This window comes from Drosophila santomea, chromosome 2R (assembly GCF_016746245.2).
Source record: "Drosophila santomea strain STO CAGO 1482 chromosome 2R, Prin_Dsan_1.1, whole genome shotgun sequence".
NCBI classification, from domain to species: Eukaryota; Metazoa; Arthropoda; class Insecta; order Diptera; family Drosophilidae; genus Drosophila; species Drosophila santomea.
In genome coordinates, this window is record NC_053017.2 from 6990978 (window position 1) to 7012623 (window position 21646).

The window sequence follows — 21646 nt, forward strand, 5'->3', positions numbered from 1 at the left end:
GCCGTCTATCGATATACAGATAATTTGGTTGCAATTTCGTAATTCCAAATAATAATAATATTAATAACGGTAATAATTATAAATTAAAAGGTAAAGTTTTATGATTAAGCTATAAGTACATAAAAACACATTTTTTTATTATGTTCAAATATAAACAAATAACTTTTTATTATTGCTACATTTGCATTCAAATATCGCGCTGATTAAATGAGCTATACTGTCAACACTATGTTACTCTTATCTGTAAATTATCGATTGCACTGATGCCATTGTAAACAATCATCTTTAGCAAATGGTCGCCAAATTCGCCAAATTGTAGTTTGCTGTGATAAAGATGATAAATACGGCCAAGTACTTTGCTATTTTAGAGAGTTTGAAGTTTACTAAGGCTCTTGGTAATTTACATTACTATATTTAATAATTTTAGTTATTTTAATACTTACATTACGACAGCAAATACAGCCAATAACTCAGGGACTCCCGACGCCTTGGAAATCAACCTGCGAATTTTGGAAAAATATGCTAAACTCGAGATTGGTCAGCAATTGCATGAGTTATGCCAGGAATATCAGTTAACGGACATCCAGGAATCCAGTATAGATCCCGAAGCGGAACCTACTATATCCTATATAGTGAGACTGCAACATGTGCTACATTCGATCACGAGAAACATTAATTTTCACAGCGACGCTAAGGAGGATCTTATTTCGGTAGCGCACCTGAAACTATGTATCCAGGCTTCCCAAGAACTATCATATTACTCGCTTCGATGCCAGTTACATGAGGATTTCTACAAATCGCCTATATTTCGTGAGGCCCGGGAGAAAGTTAAGGCAAATTCTTCATTGCTGCTTCTAAGCATTCAGTTCTATATAAAACTACTGCCTATTCGACAATACCACATAGCCAACTCAATGGAGCTGGTGCAAAGAGATCTTCTGGCGGCAATTGTAAGTCTGCGTGTGCAGCATGACTTTCCACAGCTGGATAAGGCTATAGCCTACCTCTGGCAATATGAATCGAAAGCAGATTTCTTTCGCCACATTCTGCTCCTCAAAGCCACACCTCTCTGCGCACCTCTTGCCCAATTAATGCATCGTCAACTCCTAGGAAAGCTTAACTTACCCCAAGGATTCGCTAGTCTTGTTGAGGCACTTCATCAAACTCCCAATGTGAGTTCTACTAAAAATGCGGAAATTGTTGCTAGCATTGTGGCCAGGAAAGGATTTTCTCAGTTAGCACAAGAAAAGATGATTCTTCAGGTGTTGGATTATTGTAAAATCTATCTCCATAGTGAAGACAAAATGTGCGCTGGTGTTCTATCGCTCAGAAGGCTGTACGATTTAAGTGATATAAATCGAAAGCAGATAGGAGAAATATTATCTAAGCACTGGAAACCCCTTTGTAACCCTGAAGATATTATTAATGGCCTAATATTAATGGAACACCAGGAACTGTGCAATCACATCCTCTTATGGCACCAAATCTTCTGTTTTTCAACCGTGGCCTGCTTGCCTAGTAGTCTACTTATTCCTTACCTTCCTCTGCTCCTTCAACTATACGATAGCCTACCACTGGAATTGCCGGGCTCATCACAGCTTTCTGCCATTATATTGCGTTGTCTGGACAATAGAGACGCGGAAAAAGAATTACCGACGATACTACAAAAGCTGTTTAAATGGGAAATTGAAAAGGAACATCCTTGGAAGAGTTTAAATCCTCGGATTATAATCCTGCCTTCCATAAACGCAAATCAAATTCAGGTTAAAGTAGCTCACAAAGATCATAAAGTAGTTCACGATATAGGCAGGATATTGCCCGGTCTACTCACATCTAGCTCTCATCATTCCCTAACTTGCAACGTTTTTCTCTCTCTTCTGGGCTTCATAGGTAAACAGTTAAATGATAAATCTTCAGCCAGCGTAGATTTCATTTCATCAGAAGCAGAGCTCAACGACTTTTTGCACTCCAAATATCAACTCAAACTAAATTTGCTCATTGCTTTAAACCAGATGGTAGCCCATCAACCATTAAGAGCTCAGCTATCTCTGCATACCAAGAAGCTTCTACATATACTAAACGACTTGCTTGTGCACCGATGTAGAGAGCAAGATACCACGGATCAGATCCTTCTTCTGGTTCTGAACCTCTTGCAGGAAATTCTTGAAGACAGTGAGAAAATTCAACTTTCAAAAGACTGTAAAGAACTGAAAGAGCAACTGAACCAGTTGAGTACTCAATCTTCCAACCCTCTAATTCACCAGTCTGCACAATCTTTGCTTGCAATAATTCACGGAGCATGGCAACCAAGTGAGGTTGTTAAAATACAACCTTTTCAAAAAGCTCGGTCCCTGATAGAAGAAAAACAATCCCACATGCAAGTGTATGGCATTCAGATGATGATCGATTTGCTCAAAAAAAGAGATCCCGCAACATTAGCGCAGGGTCAACTTATCATAGCTTTAGCCCTGACCACTCTTAAGGAAAAGGAATCTTATACCTTTCTGAATTGTGTTCGGCTCTTTGTGTCGCTTGTTCATGTTATGGAGTCCGATGTTCTGGACAAATTGAGTGATGAGTACCTATCAGAGACGGATCAGTTAGATTACCGCCTTGTAGTGGGTGAAGCTATTCTGAAAGTCGCTCAGGAGTTAGGTATGCTATGTTCTACACACCTATGAATTATTCCTAAACTTGTATACTTATCCCATTCAGGTCCTCTTTGCTATCGATACAAGGCTGTTCTTCTCAACTGCTTCATGCACGGCTCCCGGTCTCCTGTTCACGAATTTCGGATGTCAGCCTTTTCCAATCTTTCCCAGCTTTGTCGCCTGTTGGCCTTTCAGGTGCAGAACTTCTTCCACGAGCTACTCCAACTTGTTAATATTGAATTAACTACCGGAGGCTATGTCCCCGCTAAGCGAGCAGCTGTTTTGGTCTTAGCTGAACTATTAAATGGTATGGAGAATCTTCTGGATTACCAAGAAGTGTTACTGCCCATTTATCGCCTCCTAAAAGCGATTGAAGCGGAGGAATCCTATGATCCTCAAATGCGTCAGCATGCGGCAAACGGTCTAAAAATTTTAAACGAAAAGTGCACAAAACTAATACAATCTGCCTTGGAGGAGCAATCTATACAAAAACAGATTAAAGTATTGGGCATCAAGGACAGTGCTTCAGCTCAGAGAAAAAACCGTCACATATTGGAACTGAATTAAAGGTTATCTTAAAAACCTAAAAAATTGTTTATTATTGTTTTACACAATAGATCAACATTATAGTTTCGAATAGCAAATGCAAAAGTGGCGAATGAGTACAGACATTACCGACAAAGTTTTTAACTTTGCTTATATTGTTTGGGATATTGACATCACTTGCCGATAGAGAACTCGGTCTCGATCTTGTCTGCGATCATCTTGGCAATGGCCAAGCTGCTAGTCGCGCCAGGTGATGGGGCGTTTCTGCAGTGGAGCACTCGCTTGGCTAGCGCTCCCGTTCCTTCTCCGCGATCGAAAACAAAATCGTCTACTAGATTGCCATCCAGATCCATTGCTTGGGCACGAACTCCAGCGGGACCACGCTGGATATCGTACTCCGTGATGTCTGGGATGTACTTCTGCAACGCCTTAATCTGCAGGTTAATGAACCACGATTTGGACATCTCGCTGAGTCCGAAACCGATGTACTTGCTGGCCATCTTTACAAAGCCCGGATAGCGTAGGGCGTCAAAAAGCTCGACAAGATTAATGTCACCCCAGCTGAAAGAAGGAAAGGGTCAGTAGAATTAAAATACGAACTCTAAGAAGACTTACGTGTAACCTTCGCGTTTGAGAGCCAGAACGGCATTTGGTCCCAGCCAGATAGATCCGTCCATCCGCGGCGTAAAGTGAACTCCCAGGAAGGGAAAACGTGGATCCGGCACCGGATAAATATTACCCTTGACCATATGCTGTTTTTCCTTGGTCAACAGCAGGTACTCTCCACGGAAAGGCACTATGCGGGGATCTCTGGGGCATCCAGTCTTCTCAGCCAGCAGGTCGGACTGCAAACCTCCGCAGGTTAATACGTTCTTGGTACGAACCGTTTGACCCGACTTAGCGCCATGGATGGTCACTGGGTAATCGGTGCCATCCTTGGTCTCGCTAAACTTGCTGACATTAAAATCCAGGTAGATATCACCACCGCACTGTTTAAAATCCTGACCATAATGCTGGGTAACCAATCCCCAGTCAACGATACCAGTGTGCGGACTGTGAAGAGCCTTCAGTCCCTGGCAGTAGGGTTCGATTTCCTGGATCTCGCTGCCTTCGATCATTCGCAGATCCGGCACGTTGTTGGCAATACCACGCTTCTCCAGGTCCTGGAGCAGCTTCACCTCTTTTTCATCCGTAGCCACAATCAGTTTCCCGGTTTTCTTGTATGGGATCTTGTGTTCATCCAGATAAGCGTAGGCCAAATGCATGCCCTCCACGCAAAGGCGGGCTTTCAGGGTTCCAGGCTTATAGTAGATTCCAGCATGAATCACACCGGAGTTGTGGCCACTCTGGTGCTTGGCCAGTTTGGACTCCTTCTCCAGGACAGCCACTTTGAGGGATGGATGGCGCAGAAGAATCTCTCGGGCAGATGCGGCGCCCACGATGCCACCCCCAACGACAACCAGATCATAATCTCTGAGGGAATATAAACAAATTATCACTTTATATTTGAATTTGCGGTAACACGTTTTACAAGTTCTTAGGAAGAAGTTTGTATATCCTGGTAGAGTTAAAAAGTATTTAACAGGTATGTTGAAGTGTTTACAATCCTAGGAAGTGCATATATTCTTGATTAGGATAACTAGCCGAGTCGATCTCGCCACGTCCGCCTGTCCGTCCAATTTTCTGTCCGTGTGAACTATGAAGGCTAGAAAGTGGGATTACGTGTGCAGGTTCCCGTGATGCCTTCTGTATTATATTATGGGACTTGTGTGGGAGTTATTGATTTGCAATAAATCATATAAAAGAAATTCTAAACAACTACGCTTTGGTTATACATTGGGAAACTTATTATGTTGTAGAACAGAGTAGAAGGTTATACATGCTATCTGGAACACCAACAAGAGAGTTTGGAAACAGTAAAGAGGTACCTTAGGACAATTACCTTAGGAAAATTAGACAATTTTATCTTAACCTCAAGAGACTTACCCGCTGCTCGACGAGCTGTGCTGCGATCTTTTGTGGGTCGCAGTGCACTCGTGGGGCGTGGCTACGCCCACGTTAAGTAGGCCCCGCCGAAATCCCTGTACCAGCAGTCGCACCTGAGCCATTTCTCTTTGTTTTCTCCTCTCACCACCCGCGCACGCACGTAGAATTTAGATTTTTCGCCAACCCGAAAAGAAAGACCTTGCTTGACCTTGTCTTCTCCGCAAACTTGTGCGTACAGCCGCTATCGAGGGAATCGAAAGACTGACTGAAGCCCGTGGAAGTTTTCCGTGCGGCGAGAGAAAATAAATATGCTCACGGGCCGAGCATCTGGGCGGTTTTTGGGGCCGCGGGGCTGTCATAAACGCGCTAATTGATAAGTGCGACGGATTAACGGTGAAAGGGGATGGTTGGGGGAGGATGTGTGCGTCAGCTGTTCGTTTTGTTGATAAGCATAAGTGTGCCCAGCTGATATTTTGCGAATTTGCTAATATTTAACAGTACTATTATTTGAACGGACTCTTAAATAGATCAGAATTAATGCGTATTGTTAAATTGCTAATTACTTGAATGAATTAATAATGCTATGAAGTAATTTAAAAAAAAAACAACAAACAAAATAGTTTTAACCCTGCAATGTTGTGATCGACCTGAATTCGAAACGGAATCCCATTACATTTTTTGAAACGAAATATTGAAAATACAAATACCGCTACCAGCAATTTGTGAGATGCATTTTCCAACACTAAGTACTGAACAAACAAAACAAGAACAGCTGATTAAGCAACCAACAGCTAGCTTACAGTTGTAAACAACAGAAAACTGCTAAATTATTTTAACTGATTGGACTATAAATATTTTAAGATGCCCGCCCACTGCGCCGTGATAAATTGTAGCCATAAATATGTGCACGCGGGCAGCATTTCATTTCACAGGTAATTGCGTTAATTTTAAATTGACAAGATAATACTATAGCTTCTATTCTCTCAAAGATTTCCCTTCAAGCGGAAAGATCTTCTACAGAAATGGAAGGAATTTACCCAGAGGAGTGGTCAGTGGATGCCCTCAAAATGGAGTGCGCTGTGCAGTCGGCACTTTGTTGATGAGGACTTCAATTGCAGTCATAATCGGAAAACGCTGAAAAAGAATGCTGTGCCATCAATTAGAGTTTCGGAAGAAGACACCATAAATGGGCACCTGGAACAGTTGTCACCAAGCAATAGGCCTACGCACAAGCAAACTCTCTCCAGTGCCGCTGAATCGGCAGCAACAGGTGTAAAAGCCACCTGCCGCTTTTGTGGTTCGTCTGCCACCAATTGCTCCTCGTTTGACAAGAGTTTTGAGCTCTTTGGTATGATCCAGAAGTGCTTTCCTACGCTACAGATTCTTCAAGACGACACCCTACCGAAGGAAATATGCCAAGAGTGCTGCGTGCAACTGGAGCGCTTTTCCCAGTTCATCGATGTGGTGATGTTGGCGCAGAGTGAGTTGCAGAGAAAATACCGCCGACAGCTAAAAATCAAACAGGAACCCTTGGTTCGTGTGAAACAGGAGGCCTGCGAGAGTTTGGACAATCTTTTTCCTGATGAACTGGACATGGGTTTGGAGCAGGACGATGGCTGTGATCAAGAAGAAACTGAACAAAAGTTTCAGTTCTGCGATTTTCCTATGCTAAATGCCCAAGACATTATCAACAATTGTGATATTATGGAAATTATTAATCTAGATGATCCGTTTATCAATATTCCAGACGATGCTGATGTGGGACAGTCGGAGAGATTACAGCCTGGAAGAACAGCCAATGAAATGCTGCAAAATGAACTGCTAACTGAAGAGCACAATTATGCAAAGGAGGAATGGCAACTACCCCCGCATCAGTACAAAACGGAAAAGGTGGAGGGAGCGGATGCTGTACCAGACGCCGCTCCTCCGCCTGCTGACCCACCTCCTCTTCAGGATAATATAGCTCCCTCATCAGCTCCAGAGCCGCGCTCATGCAAACCCATTGTGACCAATGTAAGCCAGATACCCAACCCACTGATCTGCGAACTGTTGCCACCGCCTGTTCCATCCACGTCCGTCAAACCCAACATTGTGGTGCTCAACGATAGTGTGGTCGAGTCTTCAGCTGCTTTTCGGCTTCACAACTGCACCTTGTGCACTGCTAAATTTATAACAATTGATAGCTTAACTCAGCATTATGCACACAGTCACGGTAATTCCACTCCCATGGTTAGTGTTCCTCCAATGAATATAAGCCTGCCCAGCTTGACTTTTAACCCTCCAATGAAACTAGAGAGCAACAGGGGATTTGTGGCCACTGAACAATTGGAATACTGGCAGTCAGAGTGGCACAATAGTCCTGTATCCAAGCAACCTAGGAAAAAGATTGATATACTGGACATGCAGAGTAGCTTCCTGCATCACAAAGACCTCATACCGACAGCCACTCAACTGTCAGCACCCACACCTGATCCTCAACTGGTTGCAGTGTCTGCTAGCTACGCTAAACTGGCTAATAGGTATCGTAAGTTGCAGCTGAAATGCAAAAACATGAAAACTCCAAGGAAGCTGCATAGAAAAGCTTATGCTTGCCGGATGTGCAGGAAGCGATTTTCCAGCCTCAAGAACTTACTCCACCATCGTCGCCAAAAATCACATTTTGTAAAGTTAATACCTAATTTTTCAGGACGCTGTTGTGGTTGCCTGAAGTTCTTTCGATCCCGCTTGGGTCTTCGCCAGCATATGCGATACATATGTCAATCGTTGTCGCTCAAAAACCATCGGCGCCTCCAGAGCTTCAAGTGTCGCCACTGCCGGGCCATTGCCTTTGCCCACTGGCGCCTGTATCGTCGTCATGAAGTAAATTGCAGACCCAGAAAATCGAAAACGAAGGTGCAGACTGCCTTGAATTCAAAAAAGAAAGTTACGCCCGCCCAAATATTTGAGTGTAATATTTGTAAAAAATCATTTGGGTCGCTCAACGGACTCCGCCAGCATAATATTACTCACTCGACGGAACGGCAACACAAGTGCGGCATCTGTGAGCGGGTCTTCAAGCGACGCAACGGACTCTCTCAACACATCAAGGGATACCACCTGCAGCTCAAGCCGCACGAGTGTCCTGCCTGCCAGCGTCGTTACGCCCTGAAATGCGATATGCTGAGATGCAGGCATTCCCTCCGCAAAGGTCCAGCTGCCGGGGAGTGACTGGAAGCCCTGGAGATGACGCACAATTGGACAAAGAAATGGTCTCCCTAGTAAAAGTGTTAGCTTATGCAAATGCTATGATCTGTGAGGTAAAACCAATTTGTTGTTCTAAAACAAAGTGCGATAACATGCCACTACAATTTTCGTTCGTCAGGAATCTGATCTGGACCTTTATGTCAGCACTAAACCTAAAGGTACTCCATGGGGCACTCAGTTTGTGGCCTTCCAATAAAGCAGGCTCCCAGCGGGAAGGAAATTGGTGCTAGTCAAGGTTAAGTAATTTCACTTAATTAAACTATCGCTTCACTGAGCAGGAACAAGGTTTCGCAGTTTTTAACAACATTTTTGAAAAGGTTGGAGATAAATAAATGCGATTTTAATTATTTTGTATTATATACATTTATTTATTTAAATTGCAGTATAAGTTTGTAGTAAACGCTCTCTAAAAGTACGTGTATTTTCTTGTGTATTCGTATTTACCGCGTTAGTATTGCTTAAAACGCTAACTTTAAACGTAAATACTGAATCGAAACTTAGTGTTTTACTTTAGATTTATGCAACAGAAACTAAGATTGACTGCCAACATAGGATTAGTATGTACAATGAAAGTTGAATTTCCCAAATTGATTTGCTTAACATAATTATCAATTTTATTAACACAACTAAAACGAAGAACATAAAAATGGCACTAAAAGTACAAAATCATAAAGTAAAAATCATACACATGGAGAGCCATGAAAGATTAACGTAATTCAACAAAGAAATTTTGCGCAACACCAAACAATAAAGTAGTTCTTAATATAAAACATTTTAAACTTAACTATAGATTAACTATAAATACGCTTTTGGTATGATCGTTATTTATGTACGTATGTATGCATATGTGAGTGGCTAGAGTGGCTCAGTTTGGTTGGATTTAAAAAAATATATTTTAGAAATTGAACATTATGTTTGGATACTTGATAAGTTGTTATGTTAACTTCAAAGAGCCAAAACATAATTTCGTTTGTCAAAGATAACATTCAATTTCCAAGATGTTTTTGCCAGCAAATCGAGTTTATATATGTATGGGACGATAAGTTTGAATATAATTAGTGTATGTGATGCTTGAAAAATGCTTGTACGAAGCGTATTCTATTCTCCCGGGTTTGGTTCCACTTTCGATTAACCTACGCCAGATAATTACTTGCTAGACTAAGGGGAACATGAATCCTCTACTGGAAGATCGCTGCCCGCTGCTGGAACTGCTGACGTCGCTGGGCCCGCTCCTCATCCTCGCGCCGGCGCTCCTCCTGTTCCGCCCGAATCTCGTCGTGGAACTTGTTCGTCCGCAGCTGTTGCTCAATTTTCGCCTCAAAGAAGTTCTTGGCTCCGCTTACGCCCACCTGCTCCACGTCGACTTCGGTGAGGCGGGCCAGCTGATTCAACCCAGAATCGGAGTCCAGTTCACCGGCTTGGGCCTTCCTGAAGATCAGCAGGAACTCCCGGAATGAAATCTTGCCATCGTTATCCTCGTCCACCTCGGCAATCATCTGCTTGAGTCCCAGATGGGTCTGCGGAGCGCCCAGCTTCTCCATCATGAACTTAAGCTCCTGCAGGTCCAAGAAACCATCACGAGCTGTATCGTACCTGGAAAAGCGATAGGTGAAAATAAGCAAATCAATTAGTCAGCACTCTTTGAATCAACAAAAGGAAAAGGTGAGAGTAAAACACATTTGTCACTGGTCATTGACCAACCGCAAGACACGAGACCCCCAATGTCGAGGATTAGCAATCGATAATGCAAACGTGGGTGCACTGGCGTCAGAGGTCGCGTGGCCCGTTGTCTGCGAAAATGGTTGGTGGCAGGGAATTATGGTCGGCGGGCAACCCAGTTTCATGCTAAATTTGCAAGCAACAGCGGCGGCTGAAACAATAGTACCCAGGAATCGAGCATAATTTGCCCGAAATCGATTAGCTTTGCAAAGGTTGAGTTTCAAAATAACATGTTAATATCAAAATGTTTAATATGGTTATTAATGGTTTTGTGACTCTATAAAAGGATTTGGCTAAATAAATTAAATTTGATCATATTGATTGATAATCATTGAGATGGTTAAAAATTCAGATAACTCTTATATGTTGGCAAATAAACAGATTCATCGAGTAAAACATAATTTTGGAGTCCCGTTCACCATCTATCGCCAGTTCGACGACCGAAATCGGCAAGTCAAGAGTTCAAACTTCCGCCAAAGTGTGGGCAGGAAATCGCGATGGAAATGTAAATAAAGCCCATTTAATATCTAATTGTGTAATATATTAAAAGAGAAAACGCAAGAAGCACGCGCTGTCGTCTAAATAAATCGCGTGTTGCTGCGGGCGGCAGATGAGCCACACTTGCCACACGAGCGCCATCCAAAGTGGCGGAAACTAGTTGCACAGGCTCCAAACCAGCGACCTTGCGAGTTAGGCGAAGGATGCTGCTGCTGGTCGTAATGATCATCATCATCTGAAACTAGTTAAACTAGTTACAGCTCTTGCTAAAAATACGATCAGCTAAAGGAAGCAGCAACTTCATATGACAATAAATACCCATTACCCACGATCCGCGACATGTGTGTGTACGCTGTACACCTTGTCCGACTATTATCCAATAGTCGCAACTTTCAGTTTCGATTTCTCGCTCGCCTAGAAGCCGCCACCTAATGACGAAATAGTATCTATTAGATTACAGCCGAGCAATGGAAGTTTCGCTTTCGTTTCATTAATAATTGAATCCATATCGACAAATTGCGTGCTTCCATGGTTTGGGGCAGAAAAAAGCGAGTGAAAGTAATTAGCCGCGATGCAATGAAAATTGTATCATCTCAGGCGTGTCTGCAATGATGGCTAGGTGTCACCATCACCACCATTACCACCATCACCACATCATCGCTTTTGACCACCATCCCAGTGGGGCAATTAACGACGGCTTGTGTTACGCTATCGTCTCTTTAATTAACTCCAATTGCACTCTTTTCTCCAACTTCGAGTTGCGTCAATGTGACAATTGGAGGCACTTTTGCTTTTCGCCCGCCGGTTTCTCGTTGTTTTCTTTCGAATTAATCAAGGTGTTGTTGTCTGGCTTTCGTTTTGGATACCCCCGGCGTAATCACAACAGACTTCAACTGCTCCATTCAATTAAACATGACGCCGCTTGTGTGTATTAAATCATATTCTATCAATTTAGCAGCAGCCACTGGGGGTATTCACGTGGGTGGGACTGCAACCGATTGCATAAGTATGGCAGCGGAATGGTTGCTATGATCCACTATTGGTGGATATATTTTTGGGTGGACAAGGCTTTTCATTCTATTAATTATTAACAAAGGCAAGGAAGATGGCATTTAAGACTCTGTATGAACAGATTTTAAGCTCAAATATGTATGTTTTCTGTGTTTATATTTTTCGAGCACCTGCTGTTTCTCCGTGGGGCACCACCACCCTTTCCCGCCCCAACCCGCAGCCTCCCACCGGATTTAGCCTAATTTGTATTGATTGTTTTCGTACCAATGAATCGTGCAACTTCACACTCCGAGGTTTTCGGGGTGTTCGTTCATCTTTATGCCCCATTGCATGTGGCCGGTGTTTCTGTTGATGTTGTGGCAGGGCCATATGCTGTATGCTATATACTATACTATATGCTATGTATGCATGCGATTTTCTTTATCGTTTGTGTTTTTGTGTACAGTTCAACAAATAACGGGGTCAGCTGGCCATTGTTATTGGTCTTGCCGTTTATGCCTGCCGCAATTTACATCGTAAATTTGTCTATGCATGTACTTTACCACGTAGTTTGTTAACAATTGCGGTTAAAAAAATAGCAACCCTTTATGTGTACCACAAATCCTCCCTTTTCTCGCATTCTAGAATTCGAAACGTCTGGGTGCAATTGAAAGTTCTTTATATAAATATTCAAATAAACTTTTATAATGTTAGTTTCGTCCAACACTCATACAGACAGGGCTAGTACTTCACCCATTATTGTAAGAACTGCTCCTGAATTGCGATTACTAGATTGAACACAGGTTTTCGCTATTAGCAGCAAACTGCCTCGCACTTGCAGCTCTGGTGCCCTCGATGTTCAATTGGGCTAATGGCGAAGAGAGTGCGATCCAAGCTTCGCCGCGTATGCAGTTGAAAGCGCGTTGAGTTCTTGAACTTTGCGGTAACGGTTAAAATACGCTTAAAATGCACCGCGCGTCTTCATAGGGCGGGTTTCATCATGGTAGCAAAACCTCTATTGGAGCCGAATCGAAGCAAAAAGTGTTCAAAGACAATGTCTTGCATACGCAATCGCTTGTTTATTTCCACCGATGCTGACTGAGTGGCCTGGATGTATGGATCGTCTCACTCGCTCAGCCGAGTGTTTTCTGTTTCGAAACCAAACATGCACCTGTGCACATGGCCTGTGCAAACACAGGTAACATATGTAAAATTGTAAATCAATAAAAGGCATGCCTGGCAGACTGGGCAACTTGTATTTCAACATGCATTTAAGGCGCTATTTAGGGTCTGTGGTAGTTCATTCATATCGTCATGTACAGTAATCGTGTTTAATCTGTAATTAACCTTTCCTTGACGACGATTCACACTTCTAATGGGGGTCTGTCCCATCCTTTCTCAAAAGGCGCATGAAATGGGTGGGGGATTCCCAAAATAAACCCGCCATACTTTGACATTTCGAAATTGGAGCAGGCCAAGACGATGGGAAGCGGGAAAAGAAGCGTTGCGTGGGTCGCATCTCTGATTATTTTTAGTTGCTGCAGGAAGCAAGAAAGCAGCAGCAGCAGCAGCAGCAGTAGAAGCAGCACAACATCGAGTTCTTCTTATCTCCGCAAAAGCAAATCAAACAAATAGACTGGACAATGAGCAAATGACATGACTAATTGCAGCAAGTTGGGGCCACCACAATTGCCGCACGATGAGTGGTGATGATGCGCCACTGGCTCGCACATAATTTGATATTTCCTCAATTGAGTGGACAACACTCGACAATAAAGCAGTAGTGGCTACTGCATATGTTGACACAGTTGTGGTCAATCTAATAGCACTGCAACGGGGTGTGATAATATATGTACATATTACTGCGCCTGTAAATCCATCAGTGCCTGTTTAAGTGTTTTTAAATAGCTTATATGGAATACAAGCTCAATTAACGAATATGCATTTTAAAATTGTATCTTAGAACATTCAGTATAAGTCCACGTTTAACATCAATTCATGTCTGCTATGCTAATTTTGTGCCCGAACTTGTGCCGCAACCGCAGATCGCATAAACTGTAATCACAATGCGCACAATGAAGCGTCGATGAACACAAGGCGGGGGCCCACTGTCATTGGCTCTCCTTTGTCAGCTAGTTTACTGTACGTCATTTGGTTTTTCCTTTTTATTGCGTTTTTCTTTAGCGTGTTTTGTGGACATGCCAGACTGCCCGTCGCCAGCTGGATGCAATTCCACATCTGCAGTTCGCAACTCGCGATTTTTGGTCAAAAACGAAAAGGTCGTGCACATGTGCGCGGAAATAATTACAAGTGGAGGCTGCAGCCGGAACTGCGAGGGGTGTACAATAATGCAGCGCTATCGATTGCCTGGGAACCCGCTTTCCATCGCTGCTTACCGAAGATTACCGAACCCACAAAAGCAGGCATGCAAACAGCATTGGCGAACAACCAAATTAGTGTCAATGAACCTAGGCGAATACAAATATGCATTTGGGCGGGCAGAAACTCTCTCTAGAAAGCGCAAAAGTCCTGCACTAAAAAGCCACCCCCAGAATAAATAATTCGCACAAGTGCAGGAGGGGCAGTCAAGGGGTTATGCCCGAGTGATAATGGGTGGTGTGGTGGCAATGGCAACTTAATTAAAGGTTCTCCTCTCAACGGCGGTCGCAATAAAAGCCCACACAGAAACGGATTCCTCCCCCATTGTAAAGTGCGTACGAGTACGTTGCTTTTTGTCCATGAACTCGAGTTGCAAACTGTAACCAGAGCGACGACAGCCAACGATACGAGTAGCATTGGCATTAATAGCACCCCCAGCGAAAAACTGGGGGAAGCATAAATCGCCTTACGCCCACAGTGGTCACTCCCTATTTGGAAGCTTTCTCTATTTGCCATCATTTCGAAAATATTCGAATAGTTCTGTTAATTTAGCAAAGTGCCGTGGGTGTATTAAACAATTCAATGTTTCTCATTACTTTGAATTTAATATTCCTTTAATGATATAGTAATGACATTTTTGGGTTTGATTAATGTCAGCATATGTACATATTTACAAGCGAAGATATTAAAAGGGGAATTGCTAAAAACTGACTAACACATTTGAGGTGTCCCGTGTTTTTGATACATGAGTAACTCGTATTTACTTAACAACAAAATATGTGCATTCGAAATATTACTAAATGAGTAATCACTGTAAAAACCTATGTATACACATACAGCACTGAATCAATTGTAATTGCAATAAGTACTAATGGTTAGTGATTCTTTGGTGGTTGGTTTGCCAGGAGTTTGCCAGCAATAACTGAACTTTGCAAACAGGCGATGTAGCTACATTCATATAAATAAAGCAAGAACTCCCCACTTTGATGAAATTTGACAGACTTGCGACGCCATAACCTGCAATAATCGATATGATTCTGCAGTTTATCGCCTCCCGGAAGTTAAGTGCCTCTGTATATGTATATCTGAAATTCAGCAGACATCCGTGCGGAAAATGGCGTATTGCAAGGGGAAAACAACAAGGAAACTACAAGCTACAAAGACGCTGTAAGATATCTTAATGCATTGCGTGAGCGATAAAAAGGTTAGGCAATAAACTATGTATATATGTGAATATAACACATATAACACATATAGTAAACCATTGAACAGAGCTTGGTCAGTAAATTATCTGGACCTTATCGCTTTGGGAAGTTTGAGAGAAGCACTGACTTCCTCTGAAACAGTGACGTCTTCAAACGAATTTGTTTACATTTGCAATTACTTTGATTATCGGAAGGGAAGGCATGTTCGCAGAAATCCGCTCGCTCGTGAATCAGTGGCGAATTGTTTATATAAATGTCTTTGTAAAACGAAGTCAATGCGTGACTCAGGCGGCGTTTGCTTACGATTCTCGAATATATCGCATGTTTTAATTAAAACCGATCAGGTTTAAGCGCTTTAAACTCGCCAGTTTATCACATCGCTTTAGTGGCCGGACGATCCAACGTGACTGGAAATGCCAAATGGGCCGGCACAAAGGCGCTTCTTCAGCCGGTTTTTGTTATTATTATTTAAAAGTTCCGATCGCAAAAAAAAACCAAGAAGATCAAGCCACCGGGGTAAATGTCTGCTGACATTTGGTCGGGTAGAAAAAAGCACTAAAGTCTACGGAGATAATTCAATAAAGTACGTGAGCAAACCCATGAGTAAATCCCCATGAAAAATTTGTTTGCGTCTTGAAATCTTGTCATATTCGTCGAGACTAGTATAAAATGTATAAAAACTAGTTGAAGAAGTTTCTGTGACGATATTCTAAAAATGCCGCATCAGCTTTGAAACCCATTCATAAAAAATGTTTGTGAATATGTATTCATTTCTTGAATAAATGAAAACTAAACAGTGTCCATATTTCAGCGAATTTAACATAAAAATTTTAAGATTTTAGTTGCTCACTTCTGCTTGCGACTATACCAACTTTTGCATTTCCTCAATTTATGACCCAAAAGAGACAATTGTATAATCTAAGCACAATTGTTTTCTGTCCAAATCGAATCTTAAAATCCATATATGTATGTAAACCACCGCATTAGCTAATCGCAGACCAAAAGTCTCTTGTCTGTCTGCCTTTTGTGGCACATGCACTCAGTATTTCCCAGACTGCTTGGAGTTTTTCTTTCTGGTTTTATCTTTATCTCGTGCATTACTTTACAATTGCAGAACACGTTCGTATTGCCATAATGCGGGTTTTCTACGATTTCAAAGTTTTGGCAAAAACAGACTTAAATTTTTGGCTTGGAACACAATAAGGAAGCCAATAAGAAGCCTTACGATACCCTAAGGCTAGGATAAGTAAGTAATCTTAGTTGACTAGTCAATGATACCAATACAGGTAAGAAAAATCAGTTACAGTTTTAAGGGTGCTAATTTATGTTATTAATTTTATTATATTTCACCTCAGCTGAGTAAAGTTCTGAATCATTTAGGAGATGTGACAGGTGCTTGGCGAATCTCCGCTAATTAGCTGAGTAAAAGAGATAGCTCGGATGAAGCCGAGATAACTTATCAGCCTAGACAAGCCTACGTGCCAACTACTTGAATTTAAATAACAATTCTAAAGATTTAATCTGACAAACCATTGCGCAATACTGCTGCGGATGATTGAGCGAAACCCAAGCTCCCCAACCCAACCCTAAAGCGATCCACCGCAAGACTAGGAAACTGGGCAAGGGAGAACCTCGGAACACCTTTCGTTCGCGAGGTGTCCCATCTGACGACAGTTGACGTTGTCGGATGGTAATACAACACCGTAAACAAATACAGGTGGTCTTCGATAAGCCCAATGGGTGGTATTAAGTCTTAAGGTCGAGCATTAAAACCTTGGAGAAAAGGTTTCAGTGAGCATTTCCCTTTTATTAACTTAGGAAAAGCTCGTTCCCTACAGAACAGATTATTCCACTACAAACTAATGATGATAATAATCGCCTACTTAAAAAACACACAAAAAATAACATGTATGTTCTTTTGTAAATGTTTTATATAACATTCGGAAAGCAATCACCGATAAATAAGATGGGCTTTTCCTACTGAGAATGGCACTTAGAGGAACTCTACTGTGGTGTGATAATTGAATCCGCCTGAAAGTGTTGGGGCAGAAAACCACTTTTGACTCATGATTCGCGCGACGGGAGCACGACTTGGGAATGAGCCAGAGACTGTGACAAAACTGCTCCTCAACTACTTGTGAGTCATGCCCCATTGCACAGTGGACCAGGGGAGGGGTGGGAGGCAGCAAGGAGGGGCTGCAGTAAATGCAATTTAAATGCCCATTAGGCGCATGAGTTTTATGTTGCCATCTAATGAGACGCAAATGCGGTGAGATGCCTGGGAAAGTGTCCGTTGCAGGTGAAAGGAGACGAAGACTTTTTGCAAATTGACTTTAGCAAACATTTTCAAATTGTTTTCTGTTTCTGGATTGTGTTGCAAAAAAATTCGATTTTTAAATGTATGTAATACATAAGAGTGTGTCTAGCGCTTTTAGTCTTTGTGAAATTACTAAGTTCAATTTATATTTACTTAAGCTGCGGCAACTGTATTCATATTTCGCTATTCAATTTCAACCGCATTGAAAATAAAATAAATGTTCCCCAAAGGAAAGATTACTCAGCGGCCTTCACTTACGTATTGAAGGTCTTCTGGTAGTCCTTGATCTGGTTACGGGAGAACTCGGGGAAGTCGGTGTAGACGTTGACCACCTTGTAGGTGCGACGCACCTCGATGCCCGCCTCCTGGGACTCCATGATCTCCTGGCGCCGATTGAGGATGTGCGTCAGCTCGGAGCTGTCCGTGTTGGTGGTGCTGCTAGGGCTGTCCACGCTGTCCTTGATGGAGGCGGAGGAGGCATTCGAGGAAACGGACATTGTGTCGGACCTTGCTGACTCGCTTTAATGTGCTGGAATTTTCCTGCCCTTTTCTGCTGCCTTCTCTCTCTTACTTTTTGGCACACCCACGCAAAAAGGACCGTAACAGAGACGTCGGGATACACACACAAATGCGGCGACGCGACAGGAAAACAAACACGGACTCGTTGCACGTAAGCTTTGGCTTGAGGCGTGGCCCTGAGTCCTTTTTGGGTTTTAAAAAAACAGTTGCAAGGTGCGTTTGAATAGCCGGTATTTTTATTTTTTTTTGCTGCAGGTTGGCTTTCTTATTGGACACCGATGTTGCGCCTTAACCGCCGCGACTTCTTTATCTTCTGAACGCCGAGAGACGAATAGTGCGACCGTGACATGAGCGTTCAAATATACCAGCGGGCGCGGCGACATTTTTGCTTTGAAGCGATAGTTAAAAGTAAATTATCAAATACAAATCAGACTATTTGAATTGGGGGTATTAAGGAATATTTCAAGGAATAAATTCTTTAAATAATTTGGTATATAGCTGATGAACAAACGACTTTAATTTTCAAGCGGCTATTTCTTAACCGAAATGTGGGTATATATTTTATATTTTTATAAGATTAGGATTAAGCCTTGTTTTTCAATTTTAATACTGAAACGTATTATACTTATAGTAATAATTCAAAGATTTGAGATATACCGACAACCCTAAACTATCGGCCACAGTTCCATCCCCTGGTGTGCCCGCATTTTTATAGCAATTTAGCAAAATTTTGTAGGAAATCCTTCCGACTGTGATTGTAATTCGTAATTGTTCAATAAAAAATGGGCAGTAAATTGTTTAACAAACTTTTGCTGATTGCCGGATTTGCCAGCTTGGCGCACGCAGCTTTTTCTGCTGCCCATCGTAAGTTTCCGTCACTACTGTGGTAAATAAACTTTGGACCATTAACCACCATTTGGAACACCCCACAGATCGCACCTATTTGAGGCTGACGGAGCAGGAATGGACTACCCTTCCATTAGATGTAAGTTTCAGGGCATTCACAGTGCTTCTATGGTAACTCACGAAGGATTTCCCTTTGACAATCCTTAGATTATCCTGCAGACCGTCATCAGTTTGGTGATTGTGATTTACAACATTATCGAGGTGGTTGGCAACTTTAAGGAGATCCGTGCTACCGTGGACATGCAACAGAAAACTTGGGACACCTTGGGCAACTTCCCCTCGTTCTACTCCTTTAATCACCGCGGTCGTGCCTTGAATCCTGGCTATACGCCCCCGGAATAAAAGGCCTTTCTTTTAAGTTCTGCTAGCCCTTTATTTATAGTCTCTGCAAGTTACAATATAGATAATGCTAAAGATCAAGTAATTACAAGGCTGTCATTACGAAAACATAAGTCAACTTTAAAAACTCCTATTTTAATTCAAAAGATAGCTTGCGCTTAGCAACAACCAAATTCCGTAACCAACATTTGCAATTTTGATGGATATTGCGGAACTCTTGCCTTGTAACAAGGACAAAGCCTTGGTCTCCAGATCATAAGCAGCTCTTAAGTCCTGGCCAGGACTATTATTGCATGCCTGACTGTGACATGTGCGACAACTGTCGAGATGGTTGCTCTTTAAAAGGCATTCATAGTATAGCTCGGAATTGGAACGGCATCCTCTTACAATTTCTTTACTGTTGATGTCAAAGTACTCCAAGCAGGCCAATTCCTCATGCTCAGGCTCATTTCCTCGAAGAGGACAAGGCAAAGCTGTTTGTCCCCTGGAGATCTCCTCACAGTCCTGCACTCCCCTACACTGATGACACCAAAGGCGCTCCTCCGGAAATGGTCCCTTGTTGCAGAAACTTCCTTCGCATGTTCGACAACTGGCCACATTTGAGGAAGTACAGCTGAAGTCCGATTTTTGGCAACCTCTAGCAGTGGTGCCGTTATTATAGGAAACCACCACACATGGTGCACCTGGCTCAGCGCATTCTTCTATGTATATCTCGCCAGGTCTTTCCCAATTTGCACAGCCTGCTCCAGCTTGCTCCGTGCTGCATTGATAGCACCGGGTGAAATCCTTTATATTACACCCAGCGCCATCATCGCATTCATAGCACTTGGTGATTTGAGGATTGGTCGGCGGTGCTCCACAGCCCCGTTGAATACTCCAGTTTGAGTACTCACAGGAGAAACAGGAAGAGGCTTCAGCGGAGCTACAAGTGCTATTAGCTATAGAGGTAATATTTGTCCGGCAAAGTTCCTGATCCGCGGAGTTGCATGTTAAGCACTTCTGCTGCGCAATGCAGCCAGCGTTGCAATGGCCACCGGATCTACACTTTTCCAGCTGCTCTACATACGGCTCGAGGTCTGATGGCATTTTAGTAGAGCAGCCTCTGACCACGCGGCTCAATCTTCGGAAGCTGAAGCAGTACTTGTCCTCCTGCTCACCCAAAAGAACATCCTGCTGGCATTCTTCGTATAGGCTTACATTGCACCTGCCGGTGTTGACCTGAAAGAGATCTATCTTGCAGCCTCTGCTGTTTGCTGAATCGCAGGTGGCGCAGACTTGGATCCAAGCACCTTGGTCTTCATTACAGCCATTGATGTCACACAGCTTGGCGGCATTGGACAGCGTGTGATTCTGCTCGGAGACACAGCCCCTGTACGCCTCTGAAGAACTTATAACATCCGTGTAGCACTGATCCTCTTCCAAATGATAGCGACAGGGTTTTGGCTTAGCTGCTGGAGCCGCCACGCATTCCTGTCCAGCGCAATGATGACATTTAAGTCGTCCCGGCGGATAGACACCCGCATTGCACAGGTTAGATGAGCAAGTTTTTGAGTAAGCTGCTCCTGCGATGGGGGTTTCTGCTCCACAGCCGCGGTATGTGATGGAGTCCACTAGTTTATGTGTAAGTAATGGTATTAAAAGATTTGATTTCCTAAATATTTTGAGTAACTTTTATGAGGGGGTAAGCCCACACGGTTTAAAAACCATCAATGGACTTTACCCTTTAAAATTAATGAATTGCAAAAATAGATTCTATAAATGGGCTGGCCATCCGTCGATTTAGAATCAATTACAAATCACATTTAGCTGCACTTACCAATGGACATGGCACACGTCAGCTCGGTGGGGCACTCCTTGTAGGGAAGAACTCCCACTTCTCCGAGGGTCTGGGAACATTCCGGCAGGGCAATGGAATCGCAGTGGTAGCAAACAATTGCAAAAGAACGGCCTGCCATTAAAAAACCCCTTCCAAGGTTAACAATGCATTTTTCCGTGGGAAATTACGGATATCTCACTTTTCAGGAGGATCAGGAGAAGGAGGAGCAGGCGTTGGAAGCTTGAGTGACGATTCATCGTTAGTCCATGCATTTTGACAGCTCATAAAGAATGTAAGCTAAAATGTGCACCTTTGTTTGCAAAATTGGAGTCCCTAATCTGTTTATGACTTATCAGACAATATAACAATGAGTTGATATAGCTGAACTAGTGATAAGGATAAGCTAGAAAAAGACTTAACTTGAAAATAGTCCAAGTAGTCATATAGAAGCATTAAAATAAAAAGCTAAACTTCATGAGTAGAAATGTGGAAATTATTTAATAGATTAAAAAAGATTTCCCGATATCTTAAT

General features: G+C 42.7%; 6 protein-coding genes across 6 annotated transcripts; 3 read left to right on the forward strand and 3 right to left on the reverse strand.

The window, feature by feature from the left end:
- Positions 1-245: 245 nt before the first annotated feature.
- On the forward strand, positions 246-3242 carry LOC120445169 (transport and Golgi organization protein 6). Its single transcript, XM_039625349.1, has 3 exons — positions 246-395; positions 454-2655; positions 2716-3242. Exons 1-3 carry the CDS (start codon positions 335-337, stop codon positions 3216-3218), a joined length of 2766 nt encoding a protein of 921 aa, XP_039481283.1. The 5' UTR covers positions 246-334; the 3' UTR covers positions 3219-3242.
- On the reverse strand, positions 3211-5598 carry LOC120445170 (L-2-hydroxyglutarate dehydrogenase, mitochondrial). Its single transcript, XM_039625350.2, has 3 exons — positions 5184-5598; positions 3813-4670; positions 3211-3758 (listed from the first exon to the last, which is right to left on the reverse strand). Exons 1-3 carry the CDS (start codon positions 5303-5305, stop codon positions 3371-3373), a joined length of 1368 nt encoding a protein of 455 aa, XP_039481284.1. The 5' UTR covers positions 5306-5598; the 3' UTR covers positions 3211-3370.
- A 355-nt stretch (positions 5599-5953) lies between these two features.
- LOC120445276 (zinc finger protein 473 homolog) lies at positions 5954-8773 on the forward strand. Its single transcript, XM_039625574.1, has 3 exons — positions 5954-6115; positions 6173-8479; positions 8545-8773. The coding sequence occupies exons 1-2, from the start codon at positions 6045-6047 to the stop codon at positions 8388-8390; spliced, it is 2289 nt and encodes a 762-aa protein (XP_039481508.1). The 5' UTR covers positions 5954-6044; the 3' UTR covers positions 8391-8479; positions 8545-8773.
- Positions 8774-9013: 240 nt separating this feature from the next.
- LOC120445277 (EF-hand domain-containing protein D2 homolog) lies at positions 9014-18387 on the reverse strand. Its single transcript, XM_039625576.2, has 2 exons — positions 17793-18387; positions 9014-10019 (listed from the first exon to the last, which is right to left on the reverse strand). Exons 1-2 carry the CDS (start codon positions 18029-18031, stop codon positions 9605-9607), a joined length of 654 nt encoding a protein of 217 aa, XP_039481510.1. The 5' UTR covers positions 18032-18387; the 3' UTR covers positions 9014-9604.
- A 360-nt stretch (positions 18388-18747) lies between these two features.
- On the forward strand, positions 18748-19411 carry LOC120446438 (ER membrane protein complex subunit 5). Its single transcript, XM_039627409.2, has 3 exons — positions 18748-18917; positions 18986-19038; positions 19107-19411. Exons 1-3 carry the CDS (start codon positions 18836-18838, stop codon positions 19299-19301), a joined length of 330 nt encoding a protein of 109 aa, XP_039483343.1. The 5' UTR covers positions 18748-18835; the 3' UTR covers positions 19302-19411.
- A 9-nt stretch (positions 19412-19420) lies between these two features.
- Positions 19421-21434, reverse strand: LOC120446437. The gene is made up of 3 exons (XM_039627408.2): positions 21314-21434; positions 21115-21246; positions 19421-20908 (listed from the first exon to the last, which is right to left on the reverse strand). Exons 1-3 carry the CDS (start codon positions 21384-21386, stop codon positions 19434-19436), a joined length of 1680 nt encoding a protein of 559 aa, XP_039483342.1. The 5' UTR covers positions 21387-21434; the 3' UTR covers positions 19421-19433.
- Between the last annotated feature and the right edge of the window lie 212 nt (positions 21435-21646).

What these genes read in the sequence shown, in the direction of transcription:
- LOC120445277 (XM_039625576.2), bottom strand. Translation starts at nt 18,031, where the DNA reads ATGTCCGTTTCCTCGAATGCCTCCTCCGCCTCCATCAAGGACAGCGTG. An exon ending in TACCAGAAGACCTTCAATAC is followed by an intron (nt 10,020 to 17,792) that starts GTAAGTGAAGGC and finishes TCGCTTTTCCAG; the next exon opens with GTACGATACAGCTCGTGATG.
- LOC120445170 (XM_039625350.2), bottom strand. Translation starts at nt 5,305, where the DNA reads ATGGCTCAGGTGCGACTGCTGGTACAGGGATTTCGGCGGGGCCTACTT. An exon ending in CACAGCTCGTCGAGCAGCGG is followed by an intron (nt 4,671 to 5,183) that starts GTAAGTCTCTTG and finishes ATATTCCCTCAG; the next exon opens with AGATTATGATCTGGTTGTCG. An exon ending in CTCAAACGCGAAGGTTACAC is followed by an intron (nt 3,759 to 3,812) that starts GTAAGTCTTCTT and finishes TCCTTCTTTCAG; the next exon opens with CTGGGGTGACATTAATCTTG.
- LOC120445169 (XM_039625349.1), top strand. Translation starts at nt 335, where the DNA reads ATGATAAATACGGCCAAGTACTTTGCTATTTTAGAGAGTTTGAAGTTT. An exon ending in GAAGTTTACTAAGGCTCTTG is followed by an intron (nt 396 to 453) that starts GTAATTTACATT and finishes ACATTACGACAG; the next exon opens with CAAATACAGCCAATAACTCA. An exon ending in GAAAGTCGCTCAGGAGTTAG is followed by an intron (nt 2,656 to 2,715) that starts GTATGCTATGTT and finishes TATCCCATTCAG; the next exon opens with GTCCTCTTTGCTATCGATAC.
- LOC120446438 (XM_039627409.2), top strand. Translation starts at nt 18,836, where the DNA reads ATGGGCAGTAAATTGTTTAACAAACTTTTGCTGATTGCCGGATTTGCC. An exon ending in AGCTTTTTCTGCTGCCCATC is followed by an intron (nt 18,918 to 18,985) that starts GTAAGTTTCCGT and finishes AACACCCCACAG; the next exon opens with ATCGCACCTATTTGAGGCTG. An exon ending in GGACTACCCTTCCATTAGAT is followed by an intron (nt 19,039 to 19,106) that starts GTAAGTTTCAGG and finishes GACAATCCTTAG; the next exon opens with ATTATCCTGCAGACCGTCAT.
- LOC120446437 (XM_039627408.2), bottom strand. Translation starts at nt 21,386, where the DNA reads ATGCATGGACTAACGATGAATCGTCACTCAAGCTTCCAACGCCTGCTC. An exon ending in TCTCCTGATCCTCCTGAAAA is followed by an intron (nt 21,247 to 21,313) that starts GTGAGATATCCG and finishes TTTTAATGGCAG; the next exon opens with GCCGTTCTTTTGCAATTGTT. An exon ending in GACGTGTGCCATGTCCATTG is followed by an intron (nt 20,909 to 21,114) that starts GTAAGTGCAGCT and finishes CACATAAACTAG; the next exon opens with TGGACTCCATCACATACCGC.
- LOC120445276 (XM_039625574.1), top strand. Translation starts at nt 6,045, where the DNA reads ATGCCCGCCCACTGCGCCGTGATAAATTGTAGCCATAAATATGTGCAC. An exon ending in GGCAGCATTTCATTTCACAG is followed by an intron (nt 6,116 to 6,172) that starts GTAATTGCGTTA and finishes ATTCTCTCAAAG; the next exon opens with ATTTCCCTTCAAGCGGAAAG.